The sequence below is a fragment of the Ranitomeya imitator genome, chromosome 6 (genome assembly GCF_032444005.1).
Source record: "Ranitomeya imitator isolate aRanImi1 chromosome 6, aRanImi1.pri, whole genome shotgun sequence".
Classification (NCBI taxonomy): Eukaryota; Metazoa; Chordata; class Amphibia; order Anura; family Dendrobatidae; genus Ranitomeya; species Ranitomeya imitator.
The window spans coordinates 125947438-125975357 of record NC_091287.1 but is presented as its reverse complement, the minus strand read 5'-3'; the positions used below and the strand labels follow the sequence as shown (position 1 = coordinate 125975357).

The following is a 27920-nucleotide window of genomic DNA, read 5'->3' as shown; positions in this document are numbered from 1 at the left end:
TTTACAATGGTAACCAGGGTAAACATCGGGTTACTAAGCGCGGCACTGCGCTTGGTAACCAGGGTAAAAATCGGGTTACTCAGGGACTTCGGCATCGTTGGTCGCTGGAGAGCTGTCTGTGTGACAGCTCTCCAGCGACCACACAACGACCTAAACAACGATGCTGCAGCGATCGGCATCGTTGTCTATATCGCTGCAGCGTCACTAAATGTGACGGTACCTTAATGTAACACAGTATAGCTGGAGATGTGTCCTTTGCAGGTGGAGGGTGATTACTGGGAGAGGAAGCCAGATAAGTTATTTAACACTGTCCTAGCCAGTATCCAGGAGCATTATACTTGCTAGGTTGGAAATAAAAAAAAAAAAATATATGAGTTACTCTTTAAAGAAACTTCTTAGCCTAACTCTTCTGATGCTTTTTGCCAATCATTTTGCCATTCTCCACACAGTGAGAGAGACTGTGAGGCTGCATGCTGCAATTTACCAACAGGCATTACCCAATCTGGTACAGATTTTTTTGAGATGCAGTACCCATGTTCTGCAACTAATGTCCTTTTTGCAGGTCGACCGCTTTGCTGCACATGACGACCACCTAAGTATGTATTCCTCCTTGCCACTGCTGTGGGTTGCACAGGAATTCTCCTTGAAGTCCGAAGAGCAAGAGGACCATTTGATTTTCCAAAAGTGTGGAGGGCAGAAAACAGAGAGGCATCTCGCTTCTCCACTGACAAAAAATTCTTATATAATGCATCCACGCCGGGCCCAAAAATATCTTCTCTTTCAGACAATTTTTCTTCCAAAACCTGGAACATGACCTTCAGGTGCCTGCCGCGTTCATTATTCTGATCTGTCACAGTCATTGGCACAGTTTTCTCTGCACAAGAATCTTCTTCATTGAGGCATAATTCATCTACCATGACAGTGTGGTCATCTTCTTGTGATAGCGCTACTGTAGAAGTAGATCCTTGCAGTTTATCATGCCAGCCTTCTGGAACTCCTCTGCTTCCGTGCAAGTTATCATACCAGCCTTCTGGGACATCTATGGAGTCCGCCAAGATCTTGTGCAGTGCAAGCTTAGCATGTGCATCTGTAACTGGGATAAACTGGGAAGTAGAAATATTGAATTTAGTTGCTGCAGCAAATTGATGTTTGCAGTAAGCCCCATTGGATCCTACTGGACAGAAACATGTGTTTGTCAACATGTTTACAGCATATTCATGGCCAGATGTCGAATTTTTCACACTACATGTGTCATCGGAAATATGTGTTACAATTAAATTGTCAGTTTGTATTTCTGGAATGAAATAACGCGATCGACTCACATTTACAGTTCTGTTACTGAGAACACTGATGATCCTCTGTTCAAAATATGTCATGAATCGTGTGGTCAGAAAATCAAATAACTGTACAATATTGAAAGCTTTAACACGCATCAGGACTTTCTCTTTCAGCACCCTTATGTTGGCTTCACTGTAGTTGTTAGTGTCAGGACCCCTTGTTAGCAGTGTCGCTCGGTGGCACATTGCCCATTCCCCTGCTCTGTCTCTCATTTTCTCTAAATATTTTTGTACATTCAGATATTTTTTCAACATAGGACTTGACATAACCTCTGTGAAGAGACTTTCGAACTGTTGTTGACTTTGTTCATTTACCAGTTTCTTGAACAAGGTATATATGTCTTGCCTGTCTACTTTCTGTACATGATTGTTAGAATCCCATATGTATCTCCAAAAGGCCTGGAGTACATGGAATTTGCATAGCAGTAACCGGGAGTCTGAAAATCGGTCCTTCAAGCTATTTCTTTCACTGTGGCTGTCATCTGTGATAATTATACCCGGACCGTGCTCAATACCGCGACCATAAAATGCATCCTCGGGTAAAATAGACTGCAATAGCTTTAGCGCACGGGTGATAACAACTTGTGCTTCAGAATACATTACCAGTATTGCCAGCGGCAATGCCCCTGCGACACTAGGAGCAAGGAGGAGAAATATTCGGCTGTTATGTCTGTCCATTGATCTTGATGAATCCATAAATGCAATTTCACCTGATGTCGGCAAGTACTTATGTACACGTTGCATTAATGGTGAACATATGGCTATTATCAGGTCCTTGTCTTCCTCCAATTCCATCTTTGCACAGACAGACCCACATGACTTATTATATGTGTCAATAAATATCTTCAGGCTAGAGATCATTCCCAGTCCATCTGGTGGTCCATACTTTCTTTGAAAAATACTATAATATCTGTGGTAACACCATTGTATATCTGGGCATTTCGACCTATCTGAAAGTACCAGAAAAGCCTGTTCTCCAAACTGCTCTTGCAAATCAAATGTATAACTTTGTAGAGCTGAAGATGGTGAATGTCCCTTAGCAAAAAGGATTCTAAACGCCTCTTCAACTTCTGGACTTGGTCGCCTGAAGCGTAGAGCATCAGCTGCAAATATAGCATGGTTATGTTCATGATTGATGGAGATGACACATGGATGTGTGGAGAGCAGCTTATCCTTAGTCCTGTAATGCAACACAAATGTTAATGAAATCTCATGATATTAGGTTTTGTTTTTCAGGCTAAAACTGATTTTACTTGCCGTTTCATAGCCATATTTCTCACTGTGATTGACAACGTTGCTCCACAATTTGTGTGTTTTTTATGACATTGTTTTGTTGTTGAACTTTGGAAGTTTGATCTTGTATTGTTGTGGCAGCGGAATTCCTTCTGTAAAAGACAAATACATTTCCATTATTTCAAGAATTATTAAAAATTATTACATGTTCAGTATAATTAATGAAACTAACCCTAAAAACCAACTTTATCTGTGTTTTCTTTGAAAGTCTTGGATACTCGTAGATCACTATGTGATGACTGCTGAAATCTCTGCAGCCATTCTTCAGCTTCTTCTTTGGCAAAAATCTTTGTTCTAACCTTTGCATGGAACCAGCCTTCATTATCACCTTCCTTGAAGGACTCTACGTGATAATCATAGCCGCTTGGTAGAATATCCTGCAAGGTGGTATTGCAGAAGGGAGAAAAAAGGTTAAGTTCTGCAACGGGTATCACATGACCAAGTGACGGCGGCCTGACAGTTACTTGCTGCGATGTTCATCTCCCTCCTATGTTGCATACGAGAACTAATCTATACTAACTATATACAGTATTTCACAAAATTGAGTACACCCCTCACATCTTTATAAATGTTATATCTTTTCATGGGACCTACAGCCTGCAATAACCATTCTGCCGCCTCACCATCGCCAGAGCCGCCGCCTCGCCATCGCCAGAGCTGCTGCCTCGCCCCTACCTTCTGAAGTTTATAATGCAGAGCTGTAAAAATAAAACAAAAATTTTTTCCCACAAAAATTATTTTTTAGCCCCCAGTTTTGTATTTTCCCAAGGGTAACAGGAGAAATTGGACCCCAAAAGTTGTTGTCCAATTTGTCCTGAGTACGCTGATACCCCATATGTTGGGGTAAACCCCTGTTTGGGCACACGGGAGAGCTCGGAAGGGAAGGAGCACTGTTTTACTTTTTCAACGCAGAATTGGCTGGAATTGAGATCGGACGCCATGTCGCGTTTGGAGAGCCCCTGATGTGCCTAAACAGTGGAAACCCCCAATTCTAACTAAAACCCTAATGCAAACACACCCCTAATCCCAACGGTAACCCTAACCACACCTCTAACCCAGACACACCCCTAACCCTAATCCCAACCCTATTCCCAATCGTAAATGTATTCCAAACCCTAACCCTAACTTTAGCCCCAACCCTAGCTGTAGCCTTAGCCCTAATGGGAAAATGGAAATAAATACATTTTTTTTTATTTTTCCCTAACTAAGGGGGTGATAAAGGGGGGTTTGATTTACTTTTATAGCGGGTTATTTAGCGGATTTTTATGATTGGCAGCCGTCACACACTGAAAAGACGCTTTTTATTGCAAAAAATATTTTTTGCGTTACCACATTTTGAGAGCTATAATTTTTCCATATTTGAGTCCACAGAGTCATGTGAGGTCTTGTTTTTTGCGGGACGAGTTGACGTTTTTATTGTTTACATTTTCGGGCACGTGATATTTTTTGATCGCTTTTTTATTCCGATTTTTGTGAGGCAGAATGACCAAAAACCAGCAATTCATGAACGTATTTTGGGGGAGGCGTTTATATCGTTCCGCGTTTGGTAAAATTGATAAAGCAGTTTTATTCTTCGGGTCAGTACGATTACAGCGACACCTCATTTATATCATTTTTTTATGTTTTGGCACTTTTATATGATAAAAACAATTTTATAGAAAAAATATTTTTGCATCGCTTTATTCTGAGGACTATAACTTTTTTATTTTTTTTGCTGATGATGCTGTATGGCGGCTCGTTTTTTGCAGGACAAGATGACGTATTCAGCGGTACCATGGTTATTTATATCCGTCTTTTTGATCGCGTGTTATTCCACTTTTTGTTTGGCGGTATGAGAATAAAGCGTTGTTTTCTGCCTCGTTTTTTTTTTTCTTACGGTGTTCACTGAAGTGGTTAACTAGTGATATAGTTTATAGTTGGGGTTGTTACGGACGCGGCGATACTAGATATGTGTACTTTTATTGTTTTTCTTTTTATTTAGATAAAGAAATGTATTTATAGGAACAATATATATATATTTTTTTTTTGGGGGGGGGGGGGGGGGGATTTTTTTTTTTTTACACTATAACATTGCCCCAGGGAGGGGCATCATGTTATAGTGTAAGATCGCTGATCTGACACTTTGCTGTGCAGTGTGTCAGATCAGCGATCTGACATGCACAGCTCCAAGCTTCACAGTGCCTGCTCTGAGCAGGCGCTGTGAAGCCACCTCCCTCCCTGCAGGACCCGGATGCCGTGGCCATCTTGGATCCAGACCTGCAAGGAGGAGGAGGAGGTAAGAGACCCTCGCGTTGCTGCGGAGGTCTCAGGGAAGCCCGCAGGGAGCCCCCTCCCTGCGCGATTCTTCCCTATATCGCCGGCACACCGCGATCATGTTTGATCGCAGTGTGTCGGGGGTTAATGTGCCGGGGGCATAGCGCTGGATGTCAGCTGCGATAGGCAGCTGACACCCGGCCGCGCAACCCCCCCCCCCGCGTTGACGTACTATCCCGTCGAGGGTCAGATAGTCCCAGGTCACCTCGACGGGATAGTACGTCCAAGGTCAGAAAGGGGTTAATGGTGCTATATAATAAATAATAATAATGGGACAACACAGAAGATAACACAGTTTGATACAATGCAAAGTAGTCAGTATTCAGCTTCTAAAAGGGGGACTTTTGACATTCAATCATCGCTTTTATGATCGCTGCTCAGAGCGATGACTGTGTAAATTGACAGACTACTCGGCAGCAGGAGCAATGATCGGCTCCTTGCTGCAAGTCATTTGATTTCAATATGCTGAAAAATTGTCGCTAGTTGCACCGATTTTCAAACATGTAAAGGCCCCGCAGCTACTCGTGAGCAGCGAGTGTGGGGGTAGGTCATCCTCTGGGAGCAGCAGCTGCTGCTACTCTCATAGGGGAGAAAAAGGCCGCCGCCTAAGTCTTGTACCTGCTCCGAGTCCGCTCTGCCTGCACCTGGAATAGCTCCAGAGCAGAGCCCACAATGCGCCCGGCATCCACCGGTACTGGGAGCTTCACACGGCGGAGTTAGAAGCCTGCGGCTTTGAGGGGGCATGGCCTAGCGGTGTAAAATCGCCTGCTACCCAGCTCCCGCCAATGGGAGAGGGGTGGCCACACCCTCGACACTCCCATAGATTGTGCAGTTTGCGCTGCTGCACAGTCTCGAGCTGGCCGCCAAAATGAGCTTTTAGCAACATTTTTTTTTTATTTTCCCAAGGCTAATAGCAGAAAGTGCACATCAAACGTTGTTGTCTAATTTGTCCTGAGTACACTGATACCCCATATGTGCGATAAAACTACTGTATGTGCGCATGGCAGAGCTTGGAAGGGAAGTAGTTTTGGAATGAAGACTTTGGTGGAATGGTCTGCGAACGTCATGTCACGTTTGGAGAGTCCCTGATGTGCCTAAACAGTGGAAACCCACCACAAGTGACCCCATTTTGTAAACTGGACCCCTTAAGGAACTTATCTAGATGTGCCCCCTTTCTTGAACTAATCTAGGTGTTCCTGTAAAGTAAATTAGTAGTGCATTGAGGTGTGAATTTAAAGCAATCCTTCATACACAGGCCAGGTTTTTCGGGTCAGGTGTCGCATTGATAGTGTCCTTGCGTATTCCCCTTTTGTAACACACTTGGCACACTTTTGCGACTTACCGTTTTTTTTTTCAAGTTTGTGTGGCCTCCTCCGTGAAATGCTGACCTGGTACGATACGAGGACCTTCAGTTTTGGAAGTACGGTGGCCAGCTCCTTCTGGAGTGCCAAAAATCAGGGCCTTAACCACTATGTCCTAGAACTGAAGGTACGACGTATCGGTGTGGCATGAACATCGTGACAGCAGGAAAGCGTTGAGCATTGCCATTTGTACGATATGCACGGCCAGCTTTTTGTACCACACCCTGGCCTTTCTCAAAGCACTGTACGGTTGGAGAAGTTGATCAGAGAGATCAAAGCCCCCCATGTTTTTATGGTACCGCAGTACACAGTCCGGTCTGCAGACCTGTGTAGAGGTACCTACGGTAGTACAGTGCTGATCTGCCATCACTGTGTATGGTGGTCAAGAGAAGGCCATCCCTCCTGTCCTTGTACTTGACCACCACAGCAGGCGGTCGCTACATTGGGCTCTGCCATCACGTCTTCTGAGCATCTGCCCAAGTAGCGTTTTTGCGAGGCCTCTCTGATTTTTCCAGATTGCCTTGTGCAGGCATGTACTACGGAGGACAGAGAATGAACTTCAATTCAATATTGCAGCCAGCATGCAGCCAGCGGGTAAGGAAAGGGTGAATCAAACAACCGAAAACCCCGCCCCATGGCTGAAAATTGTTCCCTCCAAATTCAGGTGACAGAGTCCCTTTAATCTGAGGATAAGACCCTACATGCGCTTTTTGTCTCCCTAATCTACAAATCGTATAAATGTAATTCTACCACCTGAATAAAGTACAATATGTGACAAAAACAATGTCAGAATTACTTGAATGTGCAAATTCTTAACGGAGTTACTGTTAAAGTGACACACACCAGATTTCCAAAATTTGCCTAGGTCATTAAAGGATTACTTTGGAAGATAGGGGTTAACTAACAGATTTGTGTGGGTCTGCCCATTCACACCCGCAACGATCGTCAGCATGGGGGCCCTGGCCCAAGTATTGGCAGCGCGAACAGCAAGCACTGGGCATGTGCGGCAAGCGATCCATTCAATCCTATGAAAGCGACAAAAGCAAGATGGCCACGGCTCCCGTAGGAATCAATGGTGCATTTGCCGCACATACGCAGAGTACATGCCATTCAGGCTGCCAGTACTTGCGCTCGTTCAGAGCCCACGTGCTGGTGATTGGCGAGGGTGTGAGCGGCCACACCCGCATAGATCTGCTAGTTAGCCCCTTTTTGAAGGATAGGGGCTAACTTCTATTCTCCGAAGTACTCCTTTAAAGCCAAAACAGGCCTACTCACTAAGGGGTTAAATGCAAATGAGATACATGGGACAATAACGATACTCTGAAAGCACCCTTCATGTGAGGTCTGTACTTTAATATTCTACCCATATAACGTACTAAGACTACATACCGTATATACAGTAATGCTACAGACCTACCAATATACAGAAACTACCTACCTATATATAGTAATACAAGAGCTACCTTGCAGTGCTACTATATTAACCTTTAAGGCCGGGGTCACACTAGCGTATTGCTACTGATGTGAGATCATCGAATGCGATATGCTAATGACACTCGGCTCCTGCTCGCAGCAGAGCAGGAGCCGAGTGTCATGCGTCTGTGCTCCGATTCTCTCGCACAGGGAGGATCGGAGCACAGCTGCGGAGGAGGCGGAGAAATTAATTTCTCCATCTCCTCCATTGCTGGGGTCCGCTTATAACGCACATCACTCGGATGATATCTGAGTGTTGTGCGCTGTCTCACCCGCACCCATAGGCTTATATGGGTGCGAGTGAGCTGAGAGTTTTCCTCGGTCCGAGACAATCGCAGCATGCGATAAACCATTTCATATCCCTTTTTTTTTTTTTACATATCCCTCTCTAATAATGTTTGAAGTGTCTGTGCAAAATTTGGGAGCTGTAGGTGTTAAAATAAAGGGTTAAATCACGGAAAAAACTGGCGTGGGCTCCCGCGCAACTTTCTCCGCCAGAGAGGGAAAGCCAGTGACTGAGGGGAGATATTAATAGCCTGGAGAGGGTCCACGGTTATTGCCCCCCCCTGGCTAAAAACATCTGCCCCCAGCCACCCCAGAAAAGGCACATCTGGAAGATGCGCCTATTCCGGCACTTGGCCTCTCTCTTCCCATTCCCGTGTAGCGGTGGGATATGGGGTAATAAGGGGAATACGGATCCGCTGGGAATGAAGGGAACAGCTCACTACAGGCAGAATACGGATACGCTGGGAATGAAGGCAACAGCTCACTACAGGCAGAATACGGATACGCTGGGAATAAAGGGAACAGCTCACTACAGGCAGAATACGGATACGCTGGGAATAAAGGGAACAGCTCACTACAGGCAGAATACGGATCCGCTGGGAATAAAGGCAACAGCTCACTACAGGCAGAATACGGATCCGCTGGGAATAAAGGGAACAGCTCACTACAGGCAGAATACGGATCCGCTGGGAATAAAGGCAACAGCTCACTACAGGCAGAATACGGATCCGCTGGGAATAAACGCAACAGATTACTACAGGCAGAATACGGATACGCTGGGAATAAAGGGAACAGCTCACTACAGGCAGAATACGGATACGCTGGGAATAAAGGCAACAGCTCACTACAGGCAGAATACGGGATACGCTGGGAATAAAGGCAACAGCTCACTACAGGCAGAATACGGATACGCTGGGAATAACCGGAACAGCTCACTACAGGCAGAATACGGGATACGCTGGGAATAAACGGAACAGCTCACTACAGGCAGAATACGGATCCGCTGGGAATAAAGGCAACAGCTCACTACAGGCAGAATACGGATACGCTGGGAATAAACGGAACAGCTCACTACAGGCAGAATACGGATACGCTGGGAATAAAGGCAACAGCTCACTACAGGCAGAATACGGGATACGCTGGGAATAAACGGAACAGCTCACTACAGGCAGAATACGGATCCGCTGGGAATAAACGCAACAGCTCACTACAGGCAGAATACGGGATCCGCTGGGAATAAAGGGAACAGCTCACTACAGGCAGAATACGGATCCGCTGGGAATAAAGGCAACAGCTCACTACAGGCAGAATACGGATCCGCTGGGAATAAAGGCAACAGCTCACTACAGGCAGAATACGGATCCGCTGGGAATAAAGGGAACAGCTCACTACAGGCAGAATACGGATCCGCTGGGAATAAAGGCAACAGCTCACTACAGGCAGAATACGGATCCGCTGGGAATAAAGGCAACAGCTCACTACAGGCAGAATACGGATCCGCTGGGAATAAACGCAACAGCTCACTACAGGCAGAATACGGATCCGCTGGGAATAAAGGGAACAGCTCACTACAGGCAGAATACGGATCCGCTGGGAATAAAGGCAACAGCTCACTACAGGCAGAATACGGATCCGCTGGGAATAAACGCAACAGCTCACTACAGGCAGAATACGGATCCGCTGGGAATAAAGGGAACAGCTCACTACAGGCAGAATACGGATCCGCTGGGAATAAAGGCAACAGCTCACTACAGGCAGAATACGGATACGCTGGGAATAAAGGCAACAGTTCACTACAGGCAGAATACGGATACGCTGGGAATAAACGCAACAGCTCACTACAGGCAGAATACGGATACGCTGGGAATAAAGGCAACAGCTCACTACAGGCAGAATACGGGATACGCTGGGAATAACCGGAACAGCTCACTACAGGCAGAATACGGGATACGCTGGGAATAAACGGAACAGCTCACTACAGGCAGAATACGGATCCGCTGGGAATAAAGGCAACAGCTCACTACAGGCAGAATACGGATCCGCTGGGAATAAAGGCAACAGCTCACTACAGGCAGAATACGGATCCGCTGGGAATAAAGGCAACAGTTCACTACAGGCAGAATACGGATACGCTGGGAATAAACGCAACAGGTCACTACAGGCAGAATACGGATCCGCTGGGAATAAAGGCAACAGTTCACTACAGGCAGAATACGGATACGCTGGGAATAAACGCAACAGGTCACTACAGGCAGAATACGGATACGCTGGGAATAAAGGCAACAGCTCACTACAGGCAGAATACGGATACGCTGGGAATAAAGGCAACAGCTCACTACAGGCAGAATACGGGATACGCTGGGAATAAACGGAACAGCTCACTACAGGCAGAATACGGATCCGCTGGGAATAAACGCAACAGCTCACTACAGGCAGAATACGGGATCCGCTGGGAATAAACGCAACAGCTCACTACAGGCAGAATACGGGATCCGCTGGGAATAAACACAACAGCTCACTACAGGCAGAATACGGGATCCGCTGGGAATAAAGGCAACAGCTCACTACAGGCAGAATACGGATACGCTGGGAATAAAGGCAACAGCTCACTACAGGCAGAATACGGATACGCTGGGAATAAAGGCAACAGATTACTACAGGCAGAATACGGATACGCTGGGAATAAACACAACAGCTCACTACAGGCAGAATACGGGATCCGCTGGGAATAAAGGGAACAGCTCACTACAGGCAGAATACGGATCCGCTGGGAATAAAGGCAACAGATTACTACAGGCAGAATACGGATACGCTGGGAATAAAGGCAACAGATTACTACAGGCAGAATACGGATACGCTGGGAATGAAGGCAACAGCTCACTACAGGCAGAATACGGATACGCTGGGAATAAAGGCAACAGCTCACTACAGGCAGAATACGGATACGCTGGGAATAAAGGCAACAGATTACTACAGGCAGAATACGGATACGCTGGGAATAAAGGCAACAGATTACTACAGGCAGAATACGGATACGCTGGGAATGAAGGCAACAGCTCACTACAGGCAGAATACGGATACGCTGGGAATAAAGGCAACAGTTCACTACAGGCAGAATACGGGATACGCTGGGAATAAAGGGAACAGCTCACTACAGGCAGAATACGGATACGCTGGGAATAAAGGCAACAGCTCACTACAGGCAGAATACGGGATACGCTGGGAATAAAGGGAACAGCTCACTACAGGCAGAATACGGGATACGCTGGGAATAAACGCAACAGCTCACTACAGGCAGAATACGGGATACGCTGGGAATAAAGGCAACAGCTCACTACAGGCAGAATACGGATACGCTGGGAATAAAGGCAACAGCTCACTACAGAATACGGATCCGCGATCCTGAATGTGGTCCTTCCATATTGCAAGCCTGTCGTCTCAGGAACAGAGCGCGCTCCTAAATGCACCGCCTTCGATGCCCTGATAAACCAATCAGCGCTGCAGCTCACAAAGTCTGCCACTCCCCTGACACGCCCACAACACATTCAGCCTGCCAATTCAATACTCGCTGCCGGGAGCCGCCACTGGTACCTCAGCCAGTTCCCGCCTCACTGGTCAGCTGACCCATTACTCTCCCAGCTCTCTCTCTCTGTGATTGGTGCATTCTGAAACCCACGCTGATTGGCCGAGAGTCAGGAAGTGGGCGCTAGCATCCGCTCAAATGGGAATGTTGTGAAGATTGGGCTGTTTGTGCCCCCAGTGTGCGGCCGAGTATAAGGTAGGACGGTTTGTGGTCCACGGCTGACGGTGCTTCTAGTGGTCCGGTCTGCAGCCCTGCGGCGGCTCCTGTTACACACAGCGGCGGGGGACTATAAGTTGCAGCATGCAGTGCTGGGGTCCGCTAATGTTCCTGCTCCCCGGCCTTGAGTAACAGGCCGTCTGCTGGCAGTGCACAGTGAGCACTATGTGTGCGGCCATCACAAGGCTGCCGCTGGTCACTGAGGACTGTGCACACACATGAGTCCGCTAAGAAAACCGCCTGAAAAACCTCCCCGAAATGTTTCAGCCACTTCCTATTCACGTCTGTGGTAAAGCTCCTTGCGGGTCGCGTGCTCAGTGTTTTTTTGGCGTTTTTCATCCACTTCAGGTTTAAAATAAAAAAAAAAAAACTGGGTAAAAATAACTCTGGGCACAGAGAAGTGGCTCCTGGTGGGAAAAAGCTCCAAACTAAGCGCCGTCCAATCACAGGCGGCAAAAACAACCGCTGCAGGAGAAAAACTCTCCAAAACGGGTTCAGGAAATGCCAAACTCCTCCCATAGAGGGCGCCAGCTCTCCCCGGGGCTTTTGCACGGTGCTGTGGCGCATTACACCTCCGCCTTCAGACCAATGGATCTTGTAGCAGAAGTCTGGGCTGCAGCTGATCCCAGACTTCCTCTCCACGCCAACACCATGGGAACGGCGCCAGCACGGGACGTGAGTGTAGGTTTTATTTTATCAAAGCCAAGACAGATTGCTCAAATAGTGGACAATTCCTTTAAAGATGTGCCGTAAAGGGGTTGTCCACTAGTGACAGGCGCTCCAGGTCCTTTTCCTGCTCTGGATCACTTGGCTTTAGTCACTAAAGAGCCGTGACTTTTGCTTCCCTATGCAATATTTGTTGACAGGTGAACACACATTTATGGAAAAATCACTGTGGTCCAATTGTGTCGAAACCTCGGCCGCTGACAGTACTTTGTTAGGGCGGGTCTTCAGTTTCCTCAGCATCCAGTTATTTTAACCCCCTGTGAGAGAGTGCATGCGGCTCACTGGTGTATTAGCGCCAATCATTCACTGGAGAGCCCGCGCTTTGTTCCTGATCTGTCGCAAATTGCCCTTCACCAGTGTTCACTACTGGAACAACCTTTTATTAACGGGCGTCAGGGTTGAAAGACAAATTAAAAACCCAAGCTCCCTGTATACGGCACTTCACTGTCCTAAGCAATTAGACCTCATTCTAGGGTAAACATCTGTCAGGGTGTCACACGAGCGCTGTAGCCAGTCGCCGGCTGCTGATCAGCCATATGCAATTGTCCTGAAGAAGGTCCTTTCGACTGAAACGTCACTAGTTTTGGATTGCTTCGCTGATAAATGATTTTATTTTTCTGCAACTCTGAATGCCGGATTGTTTCTTCACTAATAAGCTGCAGCGTTCGCTTATTGTTCGAGACAGAAGAAAGTGTTTTTACCATAAGAACGGCAGGGAGCACAACACTGAGTTTGGTGGAGTAGGCATAGTTTGGGAGGTACGGTATCTTTTATTTTTCACCTCCCTGGGTGTATTAAGAAGGGGAAGTCAAATGGATGGCTTCTTTAGGTTGCGAGCTCCAACTCTGAAACGTTTATCTAAACGACGAAGTCCTATTTTGTATAGTTGAGAATGGAGAGGTGGTCTCGCATTTAAGGCTCTTTCCATAAACTTTTGAGTTCGAAAAAAACGCCAAGCGTGCTTGCTCTACTCTCAAAAATTTCCTAGAAGTGAAGATGGAGAGCTGTAGATGTGTGGCCACCTCTATTCCTGATGGTGTGAGCCATACTCCTGTCATCAACCACAAAGTATAATGAACAGGATATCGTAGGTGACAACACTAAGGGGCTTCAATAGGTGCTAAATTGCAATGTAAGTGTTGCAATACATGTCTATAATAGTTGTGCGATATGCCCTTCTGTGATTGGCTAAGTGCCGTGATCCTGCCTACTCTGCTGAAAATTATTTTCTTATTTTTGTTGAAGGGGTGAGGGGGTGGCAACCCTGTATGTAACCCCTTTCTCATGTACAGCACCATGAAATTAATGGTGCTATATAAATAATAATAATTGGGACTTTTTTTATGTACAACCCAGGTCTCACTGATACATTTCCAGTAAAGAAACCAGTCTACAATAAATGCTGTGTGTATAACCTCACTTTTTTTTGTCTACTAGATAACGAGCCATTGGGTTTGGATGAAAACCAGGTTATTGGATCATGGGGAACCAGCTAGCTGGCATAGCTCCATCTCAGATCCTGTCGGTGGACAGTTATTTTTCAGATATCCATGATTTTGAGTATGACAAGAGCCTGGGAAGTACACGGTTCTTCAAAGTTGCCAGAGCCAAGCATAGAGAAGGTTTGGTTGTGGTCAAGGTGTTTGCAATACAGGACCCATCCCTGCCATTAACCAATTACAGGCAGGAACTGGAGGAATTGAAAATCCGTCTTTGCTCTTCCCAGAACTGTCTCCCTTTTCAGAAGTTTACTTTGAATGAGAAGGCCGCTCTGCTCTTCAGACAATACGTCCGGGACAACCTGTATGATCGGATCAGCACTCGCCCGTTCCTCAACAACATTGAGAAGAGGTGGATTGCGTTTCAGATCTTGACCGCTGTGGATCAGGCCCACACGTCTGGAGTGTGTCACGGTGATATCAAGACAGAGAATGTTATGGTGACAAGTTGGAACTGGGTACTTCTGACAGACTTTGCCAGCTTCAAGCCAACCTATCTGCCCGAAGACAACCCTGCAGATTTCAACTATTTTTTTGATACTTCCCGGAGACGAACTTGTTATATCGCTCCAGAAAGATTTGTGGATGGTAGCACATTTTCTACTGAGTTGGAGTCTATCAAGGATCCAACTACACCCCTGGTGGATCTGACTAATAACAATCAACGGACACGAGGGGATCTTAAGCGGGCAATGGATATCTTTTCTGCAGGTAACACTGCATATTACTTGTCATGTTGACAACTGAGGGTTGGGTGCTGAGAGCTCCACTTATTGCTAGCTTTAAAGGCAATCTTTCAGCAGCTTTTTGCCACCTAACTTGAGGGAATCATAAAGTAGAGAAAGAGACCCTGATTCCAGCGATGCCATTTACTGGGCTGCTTGCTGTGGTAGTTTTATTTATTTATTTTTAATCACTGTCAGCAGGAGATTATCACTAGAGGACTAGTAAACCTCCTGCCATTTAGTCCTCCATGAGCTCTGTATAACCCCGCCCCCACTGACAGCTTTCTGTCTATATACAGTACTAGATGGTGGCCTGATTCTAACGCATTGGGTATTCTAGAATATGCATGCCCACGTAGTATGTTGCCCAGCCCACGTAGTATGTTGCCCAGCCCACGTAGTATGTTGCCCAGCCCACGTAGTATAGAGACTTAAAAAAAAAAAAACATATACTCCCCTACAGCCCGTTGAAGTCCTGCTATACTTACCATCCGCCGCCTTTCTCGCTCCTCGCCACGCTCCCGGGTTCACTCCATTGCAAGCGGCAGCTTGCGCTCCCAGGGCTGGTGTGAGCAGGACCTATGATGACGTCGCGGTCACATGACCGTTACGTCACGGCAGGTCCTTGTCGCACACCAGCCCTGGGACTGAAGCAGAAGCTGCCGCTTGCAATGGAGTGGTCCTGGGAGCGTGGCGAGGAGCGAGAAAGGCGGCGGAGGTTGTGTATAGCAGGTTTTTTTTTTTTTTTTATTATTATTATTTTTAACATGACCTATCTTTTACTATTGATGCTGCATAGGCAGCATCAATAGTAAATAGTTGGGGACACACAGGGTTAATAGCAGCGGTAACGGAGTGCCTTACACCGCGGGCCATTACCGCTGCCATTAACCCTGTGTAAGCGGTGAGTGGAGGGGATTACGGAGTGGGCGCCAGGCAGTGAGTGCAGGGCAGTAAGGGAGGGACTAATCAGACTGTGGCCGTCGCTGATTGGTCGCGGCAGCCATGACAGGCAGCTGCCGAGACCAATCAGCGAACGAATAACCGTGACAGAAGGACAGACAGACGGAAGTGACCCTTAGACAATTATGTATATAGATAAGCAAAAACTGAAAAGCAGTGGTGTCTGCAGGGTTATACAGATCAGCATTCAGAGAACTGGCTGCCCAGTAAGTGACACAACACTGGAGTCGGGGCTCTGCCATTTCATCAGGTTGCTCTCCGATATGGTAGCAAAGACCTGCTGACTGATTCCCTTTAAGAGGCTAATGACTCACTGTGCCTCTTCATTTGATGTAGATGTGTCCATACACTAGTCCTTTAGGGTATGTGCACACAGGGTATGTGCACACGTTCAGGTTTTTTCGCGTTTTTGTCGCGATAAAATTGCACTACAAACTGCAGACATGCATCCTATCATTTAGAATGCATTCTGCAATTTTTGTGCACATGATGCGTTTTTTTCCGCAAAAAAACGCATTGCAGTAAAAAAGCAGCATGTTCATTAATTTTGCAGATTTTCTGCGTTTTTCCAGCTATTCTATGCATTTGGGGAAAGAACGCACAAAAACGTGAAAACGCATGCGGATTTCTGGCAGAAATGTCCAGTTTGTCAGGAAATTTCTGCTAGAAAATCCCGACGTGTGCACATACCCTTAAGGCCCCTTCACATTAAGCGACGCTACAGCGATACCGACAACGATCCGGATCGCTGCAGCGTCGCTGTTTGGTCGCTGGAGAGCTGTCACACAGACCGCTCTCCAGCGACCAACGATGCCGGTAACTAAGCTCTGCTTTCCGGCTGCCCGGCGCTCACAGCCAGTACAGGAGGAGTGCAGAGCACAGCGCTGGAGGACAGACAGCGGTAGGTAAGTATGTAGTGTTTGTTTTTTTTACTTTTAGGATGGTAACCAGGGTAAACATCGGGTTACTAAGCGAGGCCCTGCGCTTAGTTACCCGATGTTTACCCTGGTTACCAGTGAAGACATCGCTGGATCGGTGTCACACACGCCGATCCAGCGATGTCCACGGGAGATCCAGCGACGAAATAAAGTTCTGGACTTTCTTCAGCGACCAACGATCTCCCAGCAGGGGCCTGATCGTTGGTCGCTGTCACACATAACGATTTTATTAACGATATCGTTGCTACGTCACAAAAAGCAACGATATCGTTAACAATATCGTTGTGTGAAGGTACCTTTACACTCATTTTGGAGCAGTTCTAATTAAGTGTCACATGGGAGTGCAAGGCTATCCTCCCAGAGGGCAGATTAGCTGTGTATTGGCTTGGAGAAAGTCTTTGTCCTCATACCTCTAATCCTACCTCCATGTGTAGAGGCATAGGAGCCCTGCACCCAGCCGAGTGCTTCTGCCCCTTTGTTTCAGTAATTGCTAGGCTCAGGATCTGGGGACAAAAAAAAGAACGAAAAGCACAGGATAAAAAAAATTGGGCTGGCTCATGGGTGAAAATGGAAGAAAAAAAAAAAAATCACTCAAGACAGTGGGGAGAAAATAAGAGCAAAACCTGAACACTGACCTGATGACCGGTCCTCTAATACTCTGTCATAGACTGTTTTTGTTTAATCTCTTTGTCCCGGCAGGTTGCGTTATAGCAGAGCTATTCACTGAAGGGGTGCCATTATTTGACCTCTCCCAGCTTCTAGCTTATAAAAAAGGACAGTTCTCCCCAGATCAAGTACTCAGCAAAATTGAAGACAGCTCTATCAGACTGCTTGTAAGTACTAACAATATGGCCTCACTCATTCTGGAGGGATTGTCTTCTAGTACATACCTGCTTAAATTTTATATTTTTCCAATGCAGTTTCTGATGGATCAAATTACCCCTTTTTACTCTGAGAATATTTTGGTGCATGAAGAAGCACTGTGACTTGAAACCTCTGTACTTTGAGATCGCGTAGTGACAGAGGCACACGACATCCTATCCAAATTACCTATGATCAACAGACAGTATGGCTACTTGCTGACTTTTCTCTATTGAAACTAAATCTTGTTCCTGACATGCCGTTGTATAAAAGCTGGAAGTTGGCAAGAAACTTTACTTCAGGAATATATATATATATATTATACCATAGCTAGTGGGATGCATCTGTAGTAGGTAGACTGTCACGGGTTTGCCGCAACAGAGAGGTGACAGAAGGTGTCACAGCATCTGATTTCTCCTACTCATGCGCTGATTAGAAGCAATTCACCTTATTAAATGGTGTAAATTTGTTTTGGCAGTTCAGGGGTTACTTTGAAGAGCTCCTGGAAAGTTAAGGATCTCAGCTGTGTGCTGTTAGCCACTCCATCTCCTATATAATCTGGGCCCTGGCTAGCACTCCTTGGCTTATACTGCATGGCTGGAGGTTGCTGTTGGTTATTATTGGAGAAGGTGTTTGGTGGATTTATCTGGGACTGTTGCTAGGTTTTGTATGTGATTCTCCAGCGACCAACTATGCGAAGTCCCTTGGTAACAAGGGTAAACATCGGGTTACTAAGCGCAGGGCTGCGCTTAGTAACCCGATGTTTACCCTGGTTACCAGCGTAAACGTAAGAAAAACAAACACTACATACTTACATTCCGGTGTCTGTCCCCCGGCGCTGTGCTTCTCTGCACTGACTGTGAGCGCCAGCCGGAAAGCACAGCGGTGACGTCACCGCTGTGCTCTGCTTTCCGGCCGGCGCTTACACAGTGCAGAGAAGCACAGCGCCGGGGGACAGACACCGGAATGTAAGTATGTAGTGTTTTTTTTTTTTTTTTACGTTTACGCTGGTAACCAGGGTAAACATTGGGTTACTAAGCACGGCCCTGCGCTTAGTAACCCGATGTTTACCCTGGTTACCAGTGAAGACATCGCTGAATCGGCGTCACACGCCGATTTAGCGATGTCTGCGGGAGTCCAGCGACAAAATAAAGTTCTGGACTTTCTGCGCCGACTAACGATGGCACAGCAGGATCCTGATTGCTGCTGCCTGTCAAACTCAACGATATCGCTAGCCAGGACGCTGCAATGTCACGGATCGCTAGCGATATCATTCAGTGTGAAGGTACCTTAAGACCCCTGTGATGCCATTTGGGTTGACTAATGCTCCCACCGGCTTTGAAATGTCATGACTCAGGTGTCCTGGGACCAGAGGCTGCTTTCCTGTCCCTAATGTCTCAGGAAAGGCATGTACATAGCCACAGTCAACAGACTCTGACCCCATCTTTTGTGTTGGTTTCCAATGAGTGTGCAAATATCAGTGGCCAGTAGGCCTATCTGACACCTATTGTTTGGTGGATCCTGTGCTATCAGTTGTGTATTGAGGTGTTACCTGACATTGTAATACTGATAAGGAGTCTTGTTGAAAAAGCATTCCTAAAGCTCAGGAAGTACAAGTCTTAGGGTACCGTCACACAGTGCAATTTTCATCGCTACGACGGTACGATCCGTGACGCTCCAGCATCGTAACAATATCGCTCCAGCGTCGTAGACTGCTGTCACACTTTGCAATCTACGACGCTGGAGCGATAATTTCATGACGTATGTGCGATGTAGAAGCCGTTGGTTACTATGCGCACATCGTATACGATATATGTTACACCATGCGATCATGCCGCCACAGCGGGACACTAGACGACGAAAGAAAGTTTCAAACGATCTGCTACGACGTACGATTCTCAGCGGGGTCCCTGATCGCAGGAGCGTGTCACACTGCGATATCGTAACTATATCGTTCGAACGTCACAAATCGTGCCGTCGTAGCGATCAAAATTGCACTGTGTGACGGTACCCTTAAGCAGCCCTACTGGCCAGTGTGAAAATTGCAAGATTGCTAATATTGTGTATATAAAAAGTAATTTTGTGCAACATACACGGGATTAGGGGATCATGATGGCTTTCTCTTAGCCCCTCTCTGACCTTAGACGTACTATCCCGTCGAGGTGCCCTGGGCCTATCTGACCCTCGACGGGATAGTACGTCATAGCGATCGGCCGCGCTCACGGGGGGAGCGCGGCCGGGCGTCAGCTGCCTATCGTAGCTGACATCCGGCACAATGTACCAGGATCGGTCACGGACCGCCCCCGGCACATTAACCCCCGGCACACCGCGATCAAACATGATCGCGGTGTGCCGGCGGTACAGGGAAGCATCGCGCAGGGAGGGGGCTCCGTGCGGGCTTCCCTGAGACCCCCGCAGCAACGCGATGTGATCGTGTTGCTGCGAGGGTCTCCTTACCTCTCTCCCTGCTCCAGGCCCGGATCCAAGATGGCCGCGGCATCCGGGTCCTGCAGGGAGGGAGGTGGCTTCAGAGCCTGCTTAGAGCAGGCACTGTGAAGCCTGCAGTGCTCTAAGTCAGATCACTGATCTGACAGAGTGCTGTGCAAACTGTCAGATCAGTGATCTGTGATGTCCCCCCCCCCCCCCCCCCCCCCTCCGGGACAAAGTAAAAAAGTTAAAAAAAATAATTTCCAAATGTGTAAAAAAATAAAAATAAATAAATAAATAAATATTCCTAAATAATGAAGAAAAAAAATATATTATTCCCATAAATACATTTCTTTATCTAAATAAAAAAAAAAACATAAGTACGCATATTTAGTATCGCCGTGTCCTTAACGACTCGACCTATAAAACTGTCCCACTAGTTAACCCCTTCAGTAAACACCGTAAGAAAAGAGGCAAAAAACAACGCTTTATTATCATACCGCCGAACAAAAAGTGGAATAACACGCGATCAAAAAGACAGATATAAATAACCATGGTACTGCTGAAAACGTCATCTTGTCCTGCAAAAAACAAGCCGCCATACAGCATCATCAGCGAAAAAATGAGATAGTTATAGTCCTCAGAATAAAGCGATGCAAAAATAATTATTTTTTCTATAAAATAGTTTTTATCGTATAAAAGCGCCAAAACATAAAAAAATAATATAAATGAGGTATCGCTGTAATCGTACTGACCCGAAGAATAAAACTGCTTTATCAATTTTACCAAACGCAGAACGGTATAAACGCCTCCCCCAAAAGAAATTCATGAATAGCTGGTTTTTGGTCATTCTGCCTCACAAAAATCGGAATAAAAAGCGATCAAAAAATGTCACGTGCCCGAAAATGTTACCGATAAAAACTTCAACTCGTCCCGCAAAAAACAAGACCTCACATGACTCTGTGGACTCAAATATGGAAAAATTATAGCTCTCAAAATGTGGTAACGCAAAAAATATTTTTTGCAATAAAAAGCGTCTTTCAGTGTGTGATGGCTGCCAATCATTAAAATCCGCTAAAAAACCGCTATAAAAGTAAATCAAACCCCCCTTAGTTAGGGAAAAATTTAAAAAATGTATTTATTTCCATTTTCCCGTTAGGGTTAGGGCTAGGGCTAGGGTTGGGGTTAGGGTTAAGGCTACAGTTAGGGTTGGGGCTAAAGTTAGGGTTAGAGTTTGAATTACATTTACGGTTGGGAATAGGGTTGGGATTAGGGTTAGGGGTGTGTCTGGGTTAGAGGTGTGGTTAGGGTTACCGTTGGGATTAGGGTTAGGGGTGTGTTTGCATTAGGGTTTCAGTTATAATTGGGGGGGTTTCCCATGTTTAGGCACATCAGGGGCTCTCCAAACACGACATGGCGTCCGATCTCAATTCCAGCCAATTCTGTGTTGAAAAAGTAAAACAGTGCTCCTTCCCTTCCGAGCTCTCCCGTGTGCCCAAACAGGGGTTTACCCCAACATATGGGGTATCAGCGTACTCCGGACAAATTGGACAACAAATTTTGGGGTCCAATTTCTCCTGTTACCCTTGGGAAAATACAAAACTAGGGGCTAAAAAAAATTTTTTGTGGGAAAAAAAAAGATTTTTTTATTTTCACGGCTCTGCGTTATAAACTGTACTGAAACACTTGGGGGTTCAAAGCTCTCAACACATCTAGATAAGTTCCTTGAGGGGTCTAGTTTCCAATATGAGGTCACTTGTGGGGGGTTTCTACTGTTTAGGTACATTAGGGGCTCTGCAAACGCAATGTGATGCCTGCAGACCATTCCATCTCCGGTAATTCTGCATTAGAAACGGCGCTCCTTCCCTTCCGAGCCCTCCCATGCGCCCAAACGGTGGTTCCCCCCACATATGGGGTATCAGCGTACTCAGGACAAGTTGTACAACACCTTTTGGGGTCCAATTTCTCCTGTTACCCTCGGGAAAATACAAAACTGGGGGCTAAAAAATAATTTTTGTGAAAAAAAGTTAATGTTCATTTTTATTTAAACATTCCAAAACTTCCTGTGACACACCTGAAGGGTTAATAAACTTCTTGAATGTGGTTTTGAGCACCTTGAGGGGTGCAGTTTTTAGAAAATACCCAAGTGTGACACCATTCTATCATATAGACCCCTCAAAATGACTTCAAATGAGATGTGGTCCATAGAAAAAAAAAATGGTCTTGTAAAAATGAGAAATTGCTGGTCAACTTTTAACCCTTATAACTCCCTAGCAAAAAAAAAATTTGGTTCCAAAATTGTGCTGATGTAAAGTAGACATGTGGGAAATGTTACTTAAGTATTTTGTGTGACATATCTCTGTGATTTAATTACATAAAAATTAAAAGATGGAAAATTGCAAAATATTCAAAATTTTCGCCAAATTTCCATTTTTTTCACAAACGCAGGTATTATCAAAGAAATTTTACCACTATCATGGAGTACAATGTCACAAGAAAACAATGTCAGAATCACTGGGATCCGTTGAAGCGTTCCAGAGTTATAACGTCATAAAGGGACAGTGGTCAGAATTGTAAAAATTGGCCCGGTCATTAACGTGCAAACCACCCTTAGGGGTAAAGGGGTTAAAGGTGGATCCTGTGCTATCAGTTGTGTATTGTGTCAGAGTGACTGCAGACTTGTGAATCCTGCCGTGTGCACTGTACCTGCTTTCACGGTTCCCAGATCTTAGGAGCAGGCGGGTGTCTGACCGCATGTATGCGATTTCTGTAAGTGCGGTCATGTGACAACTAGATATCTGTGGCCTTGCTCAATGCAAGTGAATAGAGCGCGGCCTGACAAGTTTAGTTGGAATGTGGTCGGAAGCAGGCAAATTGCAGACCTTAACCCAAAGCTGGACAACCCTGTTTAAAAGAGAAAATTTGGCAGAAATACCCTAATCAGCGAACCAGACCGGTTTCTTGGCAGTTATGATTGAGTAGCAGACAGACCAGGCTCAGTGCTGCCCTTTAAAGTCCTTTTCAGTTGAATGCCCTCAGCTCCTTGTCCAGTCACTTGTGATTTTATAGGCTCCTTGTTTAGTCTGCCTCTGGCACAGCATAGATTCTGTGAATTGCTTCACATGTACAGTATAGATCTGAGCCCAAGCAGCTCTGAAGTTTGCATCCCCTGAGCACTGACACGTCTGGCAATCACAAGACCAGGAATTATTCCTAATGATCTTTTCTACAGTGACTGGCGTAAAGGCAGAATTTGCCTGAAACCATGTAACTGAGCCCGATACTGTGTCCATTGGTGGCTTTGTAGTTCTGAACTCGCTGTAGCATGTATGGTACCAACACAATTTTTGTTTTCTTTCTTTCAAAGGTGACGCAGATGATTCGCCGTGAGCCTGAGAAGCGACTGGCAGCGGAAGAATACTTAAAGCATCAGAGGGGCAATGCTTTCCCTGAAATATTTTACACCTTTTTGCAGCCGTACATGGCCCAGTTTGCTAAAGAGACCTTCAATTCTGCAGATGAACGCATCCTGGTCATCCGTAAGGATTTAGAAAACATCATCAAAAATCTATGCGGAGATGATGAGAGTGAGAAGGCAGAAGGGGGGGAGACCAAGGAGAACGGCTTACTCATCTTAGTCTCTGTGATCACTTCCTGCTTGCAGACATTGAAATATTGTGATTCGAAGCTGGCAGCCCTGGAGCTGATCCTCCATCTTGCTCCACGCTTAAGTGTGGAGATTTTACTCGACCGCATCACACCGTATTTACTGCACCTTAGTAATGACTCTGTGCCCAGAGTGAAGGCAGAAGCAGTGAGGACGCTAACTAAGGTGCTAGCCTTGGTCAAGGAGGTCCCTAGGAATGACGTTAACATTTATCCAGAATACATCTTGCCTGGCATAGCGCACCTGGCTCAGGATGAGGCAACCATTGTTAGACTAGCGTATGCAGGTGAGCTATGGTTTAAGAGCTGTACAGAGGTGCCCCGCATCCAAAAAAGATGGCTTTATTGCTTATGGGTCTTAAAGTAATTCTGATTATAAACAGCAACCAATCAATGACAGCATCCATTTTTTTTCTTTTGATCGACATCGCTGTATTATGGCTTGTTTGCAAAATGATTTGTAGCTTTGAATGATGCCATTCTCTTTAATCATATTGTGTAATAGAAACTAGGGGACAAAGATCCACATTTGGGGAAGTGTGCCGGCATTGTATTTTGCTGGATTTTTCTTTTATTTTACTGCGTACCTTGTGTGGTATGAGTGACATGACAACTTAATTCTCCAGGTCAGTACGATTAATGGTGCCTTACGTTAACCCCTTACTGGCATCGGATGTATTGGTATGCCGATGTCAGTATCTCCCGCTTTGATGTGGGCTCCGGCAGTGAGCCCACATCTTTCCAGGACATGTCGGCTGTTTTGAACAGCTGACATGTAGCCGCGGGTAGAATTGCGATCCACCTGTGGCTGTTAACTAGTTAAATGCCACTGTCAAACTCTGACAGCAGCTTTTAAATTGCGCTTCTGGCCATCGGGCCAGAAATGCGCCCATCGGAGTGCATCAGCATGACAACCAGAGGTCTCCTGGAGACCTCTATGGTTCTCAGTGGCAGATTGCTATGAGCACCACCCAATGGTCGGCGCTCAAAGCACCTCAGCAATTCAGCTACATAGAGGCGATCTGAACATTGCCTCTATGTAGCTAAGCCGATCGGGCTATGGCAGCTTCTAGTCACCTATTGAAGCATGGCAAAAGTAAAAAGAAAAATCACCCCCCCCCTTTTGCCCAATTAAAAATAAAACAATAAAAAATTAAACCTACACATATTTGATATATTTGGGATCGCCACTTTCAGAATCGCCTGATCGATCAATATTAAAAAAATTAACCTGATCGCTAAATGGCGTAGCGATAGTCAGAATTACTACTTTTTTTTTTTCCCCATCGCCACGATATTGCATTAAAATGCAATAACTGGTGATCAAAGGAATGTATCTGCACCAAAATGGTATCATTAGAAACGTTAGCTCGGCACACAAAAAATAAGCCCTCACCCAAACCGAGATCACGAAAAATGGAGACGCTACAGGTATAGGAAATTGGTGCAGGTTTATTGTTTTTGTTTATTTTTTTTAGCAAAGTTTGGATTTTTTTTTCACCACTTAGATAAAAAAAAATAACCTAGACATGTTTGATGTCTATGAACTCGTAATAACCTGGAGAATCATAATGTGGCAGGCCAGTTTTAGCATTTAGTGAACCTAGCAAAAAAGCCTTACAAAAAACAAGTGTGGGATTGCACTTTTTTTGCAATTTCACCGCACTTGGAATTTTTTCCCCCCGTTTTCTAGTACACGACATGGTAAAACCAATGGTGTCGTTCAAAATTACGACTCGTCCCGCAAAAAGCAAGCCCTCACATGGCCATATTGACGGAAAAATAAAAAAGTTATGGCTCTGGGAAGGAAGGGAGCGAAAAATGAAAACGCAAAACCGAAAAAGCTCCGGTCTTAAAGGAGTTAAATTTTTTTTTTTAATTATTAGTTTAACACATAACTTTTTTTTCATTTTATATAGTTTGTCACCACTCATGAGACCTTAAACAATTTAACATATGTATACACCCTAAATATTTGTAAACCAGAAAAAGAAAAAAAGTGAGCGGCACAGCTCGACTTTGCAGAGATTATAAACTCAATGTGGAGAGTTTCCCAACAAAAGGTAGTCCGATCAGGTGAAAGGCGGTGCTTGCGTGAAACAAAGTGTCCATGTAAATAAGAAAATAGAAAAAACGCAATAGCGCTCACCAATGAGTGGCAATTCAAACGTGGAAGCGCTTGGCATTAGCGCGAAACGATCGTCGTCGTCTTGCCTGTCGCACTCCTACTTTCACTCCCTCCCTTGAACCGTGAAGATGATTTGCTGCATGTTCTAATAAAGGACATTTGAATTGCCACTCATTGGTGAGTGCTATTGCGTTTTTTCTATTTTTTTTATCTAAATATTTGTAAGCTCATTATAAATGAAATTTACTCAGCAGCCTCTGGAGCAGTTATGTCACTGACATGATTTATGATGAGGACAGAGGGCTGGAGACGCTGCAGAAACACTTGCTCTTGTCATAAAACAGGGAAATGTTACCTTAGAACGTGGCAGAGGTGGATTCTATAAATAAATGTATAGAGCGGCGACTTTCAAGGCGCTACATGACCCTTCACCTGGAGGTAGGGATTGGCTGTTATAACAGATTGTGGTGACAGGCTACGTGCCCACATTGCAGAAGGTTTGCAGAATTTTCCTGATCAAAACTGGACTCCTTTCGCAGGAAATCCGCTCTCGTTTTTTCTTCCGCAGCGTCCAATACAATTATATAGCTGCAAAATTAATGAACATGCTGCGTTTTTTTTGCGGAAAAAAACACAGCATGGGCACAACAATGTGGAATTCCATTAAAAATAATGGGATGCGTTTAGATAGCGTTTTTGTAAGTGTTTTCACTTAGAAAAAAATGAAAAAAAGCGAAAACGCAACGTGTGCACATAGCCTTTTACTGCTCCGATTGTCGCGATGTCTGATCGCTGCTGTTACTGGCATGTTGCGGGAATGTATTACAGCATTGTGAGGGAAGCTCATTCTGATAGTCTAACACAATGAAACACAGTAGATAGTCAGGAGGTCTGTGCTGGCATCGCAGTGCAAAGGCTGTGGCAGAAGTGGGGTAAGGCAGCATGGTCGCTCAGTGGTTAGCACTGCAGCCCTGCAGCGCTGGAGTCCTGGATTCTAATCCCACCTTGGACAACATCTGCAAAGAGTTTGTATGTTCTTTCTGTTTGCGTGGGTTTCCTCCGGGTTCTCCAGTTTCCTCCCACATTCCAAAGATATACTGATAGGGAATTTAGATTGTGAGCCCCATCGGGGACAGTGATGATAATGTGTGCAAACTGGAAAGCTCTGCGGAATATGTTAGCGCTATATAAAAATAAAGATTATTATTACAGCAAACCGTTCGCAAAGGTGTGAGCTCACCTGGTCCAATATACACCACCGTTATTGCACTACTTGTCTTTTTGAAGCCAAATGAACTCTTTAGCTCACACGAGTATATCCATAGTAAAGATAATGATCGTAGCTTATTCTTAATATATGAACTATTTTATTTAATCTTCAGGAAAAAATTCCATCAGAAATGATCAGTGTGACTGACGCGATTTGACCAGTTGCCTATCCAATTTGTAACGTGATATAAACAAATGCAGCAACTGATCTAAATGCATCACTATTCACACTGCTATTTGATGTAACTTTTTATCATGAAGATTAAAAAAAAAAAAATAATCTATTTTACAAGTTATGGTCAGCATCATTACTAGATGTATTACAGCCCTGTATTAAACACGCTCCATAGACCTGCACCCATCTTATAACTTGCTATGATGTCATGGACTAAGAAGGGTTTAAAGGGAACCTGACACCAGGAATAATGCTGTTAACCTGTAGATATGGGGTTAATCTGAAGGTTAACAGTGTTATTATGCTGCCCGGTGCCTTCACGCACCCGACAAATGATCTTTTTTCTCAGCATTCAATATTCAGTCATAGGGGCGGCTCTGGTTCAGTCACAGTCTGATTTTACAGAGCGGCGGCTGAAACCGTGCCCCTGGCACTGATTGACACTGGCCCAACATTGCTGGTTCATAGCTGTGACCGGACCAGCGCCGCCCCTGCACCAATGACTGAATACCGAATGCTGGCGGGGAGAATAAAGATTGTGTTCTCCTTGCTGCATGCAATCACTAGACAGCATAATAAAGCAGCATCATAACAGGTTAACAGCGCTATTCCTGGTGACAAGTTCCCTTTTAAAGTGTAATCATCAGTCCAAAAAATCATTTGTTGTTTGGTAATGATATGT

General features: G+C 45.4%; 2 protein-coding genes across 3 annotated transcripts in view; one reads left to right on the top strand and one right to left on the bottom strand.

The window, feature by feature from the left end:
- Nucleotides 1–14: 14 nt before the first annotated feature.
- LOC138642129 (uncharacterized) lies at nt 15–11512 on the bottom strand. Of its 2 annotated transcripts, none has more exons than XM_069730068.1 (4): nt 11398–11512; nt 2803–3007; nt 2595–2722; nt 15–2517 (listed from the first exon to the last, which is right to left on the bottom strand). In XM_069730068.1, exons 2-4 carry the CDS (start codon nt 2950–2952, stop codon nt 396–398), a joined length of 2400 nt encoding a protein of 799 aa, XP_069586169.1. In that variant the 5' UTR covers nt 2953–3007; nt 11398–11512; the 3' UTR covers nt 15–395. The 2 variants fall into 2 exon arrangements, with proteins under 2 accessions (XP_069586169.1, XP_069586170.1); XM_069730069.1 differs by having other exon boundaries at nt 11443–11508.
- Nucleotides 11513–11747: 235 nt separating this feature from the next.
- PIK3R4 (phosphoinositide-3-kinase regulatory subunit 4) overlaps nt 11748–27920 on the top strand; it is an 82834-nt gene continuing 66661 nt past the window's right edge. Inside the window, exons 1-4 of the mRNA XM_069730067.1 lie at nt 11748–11840; nt 14025–14797; nt 17412–17545; nt 23368–23953. Coding sequence (XP_069586168.1) covers nt 14068–14797; nt 17412–17545; nt 23368–23953 — 1450 coding nt within the window. The 5' untranslated portion in view covers nt 11748–11840; nt 14025–14067. The remainder of the gene's footprint in view (nt 11841–14024; nt 14798–17411; nt 17546–23367; nt 23954–27920) is intronic.

What these genes read in the sequence shown, in the direction of transcription:
- LOC138642129 (XM_069730068.1), bottom strand. Translation starts at nt 2,952, where the DNA reads ATGAAGGCTGGTTCCATGCAAAGGTTAGAACAAAGATTTTTGCCAAAG. An exon ending in AGATAAAGTTGGTTTTTAGG is followed by an intron (nt 2,723 to 2,802) that starts GTTAGTTTCATT and finishes TGTCTTTTACAG; the next exon opens with AAGGAATTCCGCTGCCACAA. An exon ending in AGAAATATGGCTATGAAACG is followed by an intron (nt 2,518 to 2,594) that starts GCAAGTAAAATC and finishes GTTGCATTACAG; the next exon opens with GACTAAGGATAAGCTGCTCT.